At 40.9% G+C, this 8804-nt stretch overlaps 1 protein-coding gene across 2 annotated transcripts in view; it reads left to right on the forward strand.

Moving 5' to 3' along the window:
• Window positions 1–406: 406 nt before the first annotated feature.
• Window positions 407–8804, forward strand: part of SPIRE1 (spire type actin nucleation factor 1) — a 252372-nt gene continuing 243974 nt past the window's right edge. The window contains exon 1 of one of the 2 annotated variants that reach the window (XM_069099610.1): window positions 407–832. In XM_069099610.1, coding sequence (XP_068955711.1) covers window positions 571–832 — 262 coding nt within the window. In that variant the 5' untranslated portion in view covers window positions 407–570. The remainder of the gene's footprint in view (window positions 833–8804) is intronic. The other variant, XM_069099609.1, reaches the window with a different exon arrangement.

Genomic DNA, 8804 nt, shown 5'->3' on the forward strand with positions numbered 1-8804 from the left:
CCAAGGTGACCTTGTCCGTCGGACGCACTCCCTACCCTCGCTGGCCTCTCTTTCCGGGACGGCCTGGTGCTCGCCTGCCCGCGCCGGCCGCGGCTCCCTCCCGCAGGAGGCGCGCTGCTGATGCACGGGAAGACGCTGGGCGGCATCCTCGGCGGCAGCGGCTTCGGAGCCCGGAGCCCGGAGCCCGGGGGGGCGGAGCCCGGAGCCCGAGGGGCGGAGCCCGGAGCCCGGGGGGCGGGGCGGACGCCATTGCGTTGCTATGAGCTGGCTCGGGGGCTGCGGCGGCGCTGGTCACTAGGCGCGGCGGCGGCGGCGGCGGCCCCCCCCTCTTCCTGGGTCTCCCCTCCCCCCGGCCGCCCCCTCCTCTCGGCTCGCCCGGCCCCCCGGCTCCGCTCTCGCCTGGCGGCAGGCTCCGTCTGCGCGGGCGGCGCGCGCAGCTCCCGAGGCGCTCGAGCTGCCGAGCGGCGGCGGTTCCGGGGATGGGGAGGCGGCGGCGGCCGGAGGAGAAGATGCTCCTGGGCTGAGGCGGAGCCGCGGAGGGAGAAGGAGGACGAGACGGCTGCGGGAGGCATGGCTCACTCCGGGGCGGCCGCGGGCCCGGGGGCGGCCGGTCTGGCCTCGGGGGGTCCGCGGGACTCGCTGAGCCTGGAGGAGATTCTGCGCCTCTACAACCAGCCCATCAACGAGGAGCAGGCGTGGGCCGTGTGCTACCAGTGCTGCGGCTCCCTGCGGGCCGCCGCCGGAGCGCCCCGCCGCCGAGTGGAGGCGCCCGCGCAGATCCGAGTCTGGAGGGATGGCACCGTGACCCTGGCCCCCGGGCCGGGCGCCGCAGGTGAGCGCCCCCCTGGGAGGAGCTGGCGACCCGGGGCCCCGGGGGGCGGGAGGAAGGAGCGGCGCCTTTGGGGCTGCTGCCTTGCTGGATGCAGAGCTAGCTCCCCTGTAGGTCATCACGGGGGCAGGGCTGGCCGCCCGCGGCGGTGCTTGGATGGGGTGAGGCTTTGTGGGGCACCCTTCCGTTTCCAGCTGGAGCGGAGGGCATCGCTGGTGCTGAACTCTAGACGGCAGCTGGCAGCTGTGCCCAGCCTGTTCAGGAGGCTGTGTGGGCTGGGCCTTTCCTTCTTCTGAGATGTCCCCGTGTTATATTTACATGCCCTCTGCACATAACCTGGTCAGGTACACGCAGCAGTGGTGGTTCATGCTGTGATACGGAGCTGTAAAACGTTCATCATACAGTTTAAACATCCTTGTAGACAAAAATAGCAACACAGCCCATCTCCCCTTTCTGCTGCGAATAGGCACCTAACTGCATAGGTGTGTGGCTTAAAATGATGGTTTTAGTAAAACTCAAAACATTTTCTTTAGGTTTAGGAATGTCAAGAGAAGATTTGATCTCTGAAGAGAATTCCAAAACTAGCATTGATAATATTTTTGAGGATGAGGTGGGGAAGAAGCAAATTACAGTGACCATTAAAAAAAAAAAAAGCAAGAACAATTGATTATGCTATCATAAAATATTTTTTCCAAAAGCAAGAAAAATAAATGTTATAAATGTCATTTAAATTAAAATTGGTCTGGATGATAAATCTGAACTCCCAGAATGGAAATTTTAATAATGAGTAGGTAGACCTTGGGGTTTCAGAGCCAAGCTAATTGTAAAATCTTCAAAATGAACATTCAATTGTATATCCAGTGATCATTTAGTAAATCAGTATTGATGAGGATAATATGACCTGTCACTTTGTTAAAAATTGGTACTTTGATTCCACTGAATTTTAAAATTTGAAATAATAATTTTTGGGGGAGGAGGAAAGGGGCCCTGGATTTAGAATTTCATTGATTGAAGGAATTTTCTATACCAATCACATCTATACTTGCTCTGTAATTTAAATTCTTGGATTTTCCTGGACAATAGACATGTTCAAAGCCACACAGCCAGGAAGTTAATCACTTTTTGTTTATTATGTACCTATTGCTTTTAAATCCCTGGTTGTTTTAAATAAGCCTTGCAGGTTATAGAGCCAGAGAATGTGATTTTTTACATTGTGTATTAGAAATCATAAAGCAACATAGAGTACTCTAGGATTATGATTAGGAAAAAAAAGGGGTTTATTTAAGCTGCTTGGTCACAACAGTAGTAGTTAGAGTAGTGGTTTTAAAAAGGGTACATCCTAGACTCCCTCCGGTATTTTGGAAAGAATACTAGCTCAGGGAGTAAGGAACCCTGGATTATAGTTTAGCTGTGTGACCTTGGGAGAGTCATTTAACCCCTTTGATTGAGCCTTAGTTTCTTTATCTGTAAAATGAAATTGGACTACATGAAGGTCCCAGCTTTAAAGTATTTATTTTTTATAAATCTCTTTAACTGGTACCACTTTGAAATCTTAAATAATGTTTAAACTGTTCTAGTTGGCAAGTCTGTATAAGATAATTTATTAACAGTTCCTAGATTTTGTCTTTCATTTAATGACCTAACCTCAGGAACCAGTTATTTTACTTCATTGAGATATGATGTGTAATAATATACTATCCATATATAATGAATAAGTTATTAGTATGGTGAACACTGAGTTTTTTTGTTTTTGTTTATTTGCCAGTAGTGAATTTATGATGAACCCCTCACACAGTTTTGCTTGGTTGCCTTTGGGTCCGACGGCATACATTTTTGAGGTGGCTAGCTGGGCTCAGTATTAAAGTCTAGGTTGTTTTTAAGCATCTGTTGATTATTGTTAAGGTAGTACATATTAGAGTATTTGTGGGCATCCACATTCAAATCATTAGGATTTTGGAACTTCAAATCATTAAAACTTGGGGTTATGAAACTAGCTGTATAGGGATATTTCATTAGAACATTAAGTTTGGTCTTAATTTTTAGGAGTAATCTTTTCCTCAGGCACTTTGTTCCTTTGGACATCAGTAGAAATCCCATCACTCGAGTAAAAAGGTGCTATAATCGAGTCAAAATTTTATATTTAAGGGGGGAAAAAAACCTTGTGGTTATGTAGTGGATTTGTCCTTACATGGTTAGAGATAAGTAGAATTATATTTTCTTCAGTTACCCATTGTTTTAAATGTTTTTATTTTTTAAAATGCCTTAAAATATAGCCTAAATAATGCCTAAATATAGCAGTGATATGTCTACATGGTGTTTTATTTTAAAAGTAATTTTAGCAACTAACTAGTCAGATTATACCAGATAAGGCATGGAACACCAGAATTGGACAAGTCTTTATAGAATAGACTGTCATTTTTACAGATGAGGAACTTGCTATCCAGAGAGATTAACTAAGGTCAAAACTAGAGACAGTGGAGAGAGCAATAGATTTGTAATTGAGAGACCTGAATCTGAAACTTAGTAATTGTGACTGTGGATAAAAGTTACAGCTTTCTAAAACTCATTCTCTTCATTTTAAAATGGTGATAATGATAATTGAACTAGCTAGCCTACAGACTTGTTAGAGTAAGAGTGTTTTGTAAAATAAATGCTAAAAAAATGTGAAATGTTGACAATTTATTATTTAGTAGTAGAACTGGGACTAGACTATGTTTCCTGATTCTTAATGTAGCTTGCTTTCTTTTGTGGTTCCTAACCTAAGTGAAATGTTATGGACAGTGTCCCAGATGGATAAATACCATTATCCTTGGTATAATTTGGGAGGGAGTGCCATTTCTTTTACCTGAATGCTGCTCGTAGCCTCTGTGATAGTGTGTTACAAGTCAGTACCATCATTCCTTCTCTCTTTTTTTTTTTTTTTTAAAGCAATCGGGGTTAAGTAACTTGCTCAAGGTTACACGGCCAATTATTATTTCTGGGTGCGGCGCTGAGTATCTGAGCCCGGATTTGATCCAGGTCATCCCGACACTGGAGCCGGAGCTCTTACTCGCTGTGCTACCTGGCTGCCCCTGATCATTCCTTCTCTTGTCACCAAGAAGAAGGAAGGTAAAGGAAGCAGCAGCAGGAGCAGGAGAGACAGCATCTTGAGTGTTTTAATGATTTGTGCCAAGAGTTCTCTTCCTCCTTTAGCAGTGATAATAACACCTGGAGCATTACATTTAGTTTCAAGCATGAAAGCTGGTAGAACTATTCAGATAAATTAGAAAAAAATACAGTAACAGAGGAAAACAAGCAATTGGTGACTTTTTAATAAGTTTAAGGAAATCTGCAAATATTGGAAGACATAATTTGAAGGAGGCAGAACTTGTATTTTAGCATTCTGTCATTGTTTCCCACAGTGGAGTGGGAAAAATCTCATATAGATAGGAGATAAAATAGAGAAAAAGACAGATCAAGCCCAGCTATGATTGAATGTATGAGAGTGAAAATGATTAAATGATGAAAACAGAATCCTGAAAGGAGCCGTATATTTTATTGAACCTTCCTATAATGCCAGGAGAATCGTTGCCCTAAGGAAGAATCTGAGATGGCCTATTTAAAGCATTTTGTTTTCCCAGATATTTATGTCAGATAAAATCTAGGACCTTTAGTAAAGGTACTTCTCCATAGTTCTTATTTTGCAAAGAAATCAATCAATAGACACGTGTTAAATGTCTTCTATATGCCAGGCACTGTGCTAGGCACTAGGCAAACTAAATAAAAAATGAAGCAGTCCCTGCCATTAAGGATCTTACATTTTACTGGGAGAGACAACATATACCCAAATAAATAAATACAGCATATGTACCAAGGAATTTTGAGAGGAAGGGCACTAGAAACTGGGGAGGGAGAGGGAGAAAATGTTTCATATAGAATATGGTGCTTGAGCTGATTCTTGAAGGAAATAAGAGATCTAAGAGGTAAAGGTAGAGAGGGAGAAGTGTGCAGACATGGGAGACAGCCAGTGCAAAGGCACGGAGATGGGAGTGTCATGCATGAAGACTAGTGAGAAGATACACTTCAATGACCATAATGTATAATGAACCTGGAAAGGTAGATTAAAAGCCAGAGGAGTTGATACTAGGTCCTAGAGATAATAGGAGCCATCCATGTTTGAGTAGGAGAATAATGTGGTCAGACTTACACACTTTAAGGAAATAACTTTGGCAGCTGTGTAGAGATCAGATTAGGGTTGCGGAGAAATTGGAAGTAGGGTGACCAATTAGGAGCCTGTCACTGTAGTGGTCCGAGCAAGACAGGAGGAGGGCCTGAACTCCAGTGGTAGCAGTATTAATAGACATGAGCTAGATATGAGAAATCTTGCGGAGGTAGAATAGCCAAGCTATCTTGTTTGAAGTGTCTAAAAGGAAGTTAGTTGGTGATCAGAGACTTGATCTAATGAAAGAGTAATATGTATCAAAGTGAAGGAAATTCAGGTCCACATGTAGTTACAGTAAGGCTCTTTTTTTTTTTTTAAACTTACATAGCTTTTGGGTAGTTGGGGAAAAATTAAATTGTAAACTCCTAGAAAGTAGGAATTGTCTTATCCTTTGTGTATGTACCTCAGTGCTGAGCACATAGTAGGTACTTAAATGCTTGTTGATCGACTGACTTACTGACTGATTTTAAAAAATTGTTTTTTGGAGGGGGGGAAGGCAGGGCAATTGGGGTTTAGTGACTTGCCCAATGTCAAACAGCTAGTAAGTGTTAAGTGTCTGAGGCTGAATTTGAACTCATGTCCTCCTGACTCCGGGGGCTGGTGCTCTGTTCACTGTGCCACCTAGCCTCCCCAGCTGATTGACTTCTGTTGCTTACTTTGTCATCAAACTAACCTTTTTATTTCCATTGAAAACTTGTTTCGTTAAATGAAGCATAACATGTAATATTTCAAACATGAAATGTCATGAGGATTAAATTATTTTTACGAGGCCAAAGGAAACATTAATACAATCACTGTAAATTTGAGAAAATGAGTTTCATTAGACCTTTGGGAGCAAAACATTGTTGATTGAAATTATTTTACCTATGTTGTCAGTTTCTTTAAGAATTGTTTAAGTACAAGCCCAAAAAGCATTCTTGGAAGAGCTCAAGAAAGATTTTAAAAGCCAAATCAGAGAGGTAGAAGATAAATTGACCAATTCTTTAAAAATTACAATGACCAGAATGGAAAAAAATCTCACTGAAGAAAACAAATCCCTAAAAAGTAAAATTTGTGAACTGGGACAGGAGGTTCAAAATCTAACTGGAGAAAATACCTCCCTAAAAATGAAATGTGAACATATGGAAAAGGAACTCCAAAAACTAACCAAAGAAAATAATTCGCTAAAAATTAGCGAATCTGACCTCAGAGCCGTGTGACCTTAACCCCACTTAAGTCCTTAACCCCACTTGCCCTGCCTTCCTCCAAAAAGAAAAACAAAACAAAACAAGAGTCTTGGGGCAGCTAGGTGGCGAAGTGAATAGAGCACCAGCCTTGGAATCAGGAGGATCTGAATTCAAGACTGGCCTCAGACACAACACAAAAAAACTATCTGTGTGACCTTGGGCAAGTCACTTAACCCCAATTGTCCTGCCTTCCCCTTCCAAGAAGTTAAAAAAAATGTGTTGATTCAACTCAGCAAATATTTCACAAGTGTCTACCACGGGCAAAGCAATGTTAATGTGATTACAACTCAATTTTTATTGTAATAAAAATGACTGAATTAGGACAAAAGTTCTGGCCATGTAATTTGTTCCATGTTAATTAATAAATACAATATTCCTTTCAGAGATTAAAAAAGAATTATGTAAGTTTTATTTGTGTAATAGGTGTCCTCTTTTGAAAATATAAATTTCTCTTGATTTGATTGCTTGGCAGCTTGATGTAATGGATAAAGCATTTGACTTGAAGTGAGGAAGAGATGGTTTGAATACTGCTTCAGGATTCACTCAATACTTGTGTTACTCATGGCAAATAACTTAACTTCTCTTGCCTCAGTTTCCTAGTCTGGAAAATGAGTGTAATAGTGGTAGCTTTCTAGGGTTGTAAAGAGGAACAAATGAGATAATATGTGTAGAGCACTTTACAAACCTTAATGTGCTATATGTGTTAATTATTATTATCTAAAAGGGAAGAGGATGAGGAGGAAATAAGATTTATATAGCACCTACTCTGTGCCAGGCACTGTGCTAAGCACTTTTTACAAATGTCTCTGATTCTTACAACAGCCCTGTGGAGTAGGTGATAATATTATTATTCCTACTTTACAGTTGAGGAAACTGAGGCATACAGAGGTTAAGTGACTTTCCCAGGGTCACAGCTAGTGTATGAGGTCAAATTTGAACTGGAGTCTTCCTGACTCTAGGCCTAAAACTTTATCCACACTACCATCAACTACCTACCAAAAGTGTGTTCTAAAAGTCATAGTGCAATTTTAAGCTTTAATAACTTAAAATAAGTTTTTCTAAAATGAACTAAAATGAGCAAAGGTCTGTGTGCACATTAATGAAGGAATGATAATAGTTTCTTATGGTGAACATTTGTTTGGAATTTTTTAAAAAGATATGAGAGGGGTGGCCAGGTGGCTCAGTGAGTAAGAGCAACAGCCCCAGAGTCTGGAGACCTGGGATCGGTTCCGGCCTCAGATAATTAACACCCACACAAAATAACTGGCCGTGTAACCTTGAGCAAGTTATTTAACCCCGATTGCTTTAAAAAAAAAAAAAGGATACGAGAAGTTATGCCTGTCCGTAATGTTCATGCTGATGTATTTGCGAAATGTACCTAGATTAATGTCCCTCTAGTTTTAAAGGTATTCAGAATGTTGGCAACAATGTTTAAATGGTGAAAATACATTTAATATTGGCTTTTCTCCCTTCTTTCTAAATCTCTTGAGCTGTCACATTCTGATATGTGTTCTCTTATTAAGATGAACAGTTGAAGAGTGGGGTAAGGAATTCTTTATCACACATAAATACACCTGATGTCTTTCACAATACTGGCAGAAGCAATCCTACTTGATGTTTTTTAAGTGTTAAGGTTAAATTCTTTCATGATTTTGAAATTCCCTTTCTGAGAGGTGTAGTTGTCAAAGTTAAATTGGAATGATGTACTCCGTATTTTCCTGAAGCAGATGAAATGATTTGTATGAGTTGTAAATAGTGATGTTTTAAGGTAGTTAATACTAATAATCAGGATTTCAGAATTTGTAAATCTTTTTCATGTTTTTTGGGCTAGATCTGTGATTGCATTTATGTCTGGGACTGTTGGTAAGGAAACTACCTCTACTGATGTAGATTGCATCTGTTCTTTGAGGGCAGTGAGAAGTTAAGTGATTTGCCCATGGTCACACAGTCAGTATGTGCCAGGGACAGGACTTGAATGAAGGTTTTCCTGATTGCTAGGCCTTCTTCTTTCTGCTATATAGCACTGATTCTCAAATATTATAGTTAAACTGAGAAATTTTCAATTCAGTCTATCATAAACATGGCCCAAATGTCATGTATTATAATTTCTTCCCAGTTAGTTGATGATATAGAATGAGACCTGAAAATCCATAGTCATATAATTCATAATATATGAATTATAGATTTTTGCAGAATTAAAAAATCGCAGTATAATAATCCAATACAGTTTTTACACATCTCATATTCCTTATGTCTGAGTTGTTTTTTCCCCTTCTATCCCTACATGCCTGGCCCCTCAGTTCTTTTTTTCCTGTCTGGCCTACTTATTTTGTGTTTACTTCTGTTTCCTCTGGTCTCTTTCTCAATTTCTTCATGCAGTTTGGGAAGAGGAAAGAAAGGCAAGTATTTTATGCAAACATTCTATTAGCCATAGCCAGGGCAGAGCAGAGACTTGAATTTTGTATGGCTCTTTGTGTAGATTTATAGTCTTCTTATATAATACAGTAAAATATGGAGAACACTTTCTGGGAATCTTTTTTTTTTTTTT

This window comes from Petaurus breviceps, unplaced genomic scaffold (genome assembly GCF_028583685.1).
Source record: "Petaurus breviceps papuanus isolate PSGF00001 unplaced genomic scaffold, PetGlider_PUasm1.0 38, whole genome shotgun sequence".
NCBI lineage: Eukaryota > Metazoa > Chordata > Mammalia > Diprotodontia > Petauridae > Petaurus > Petaurus breviceps.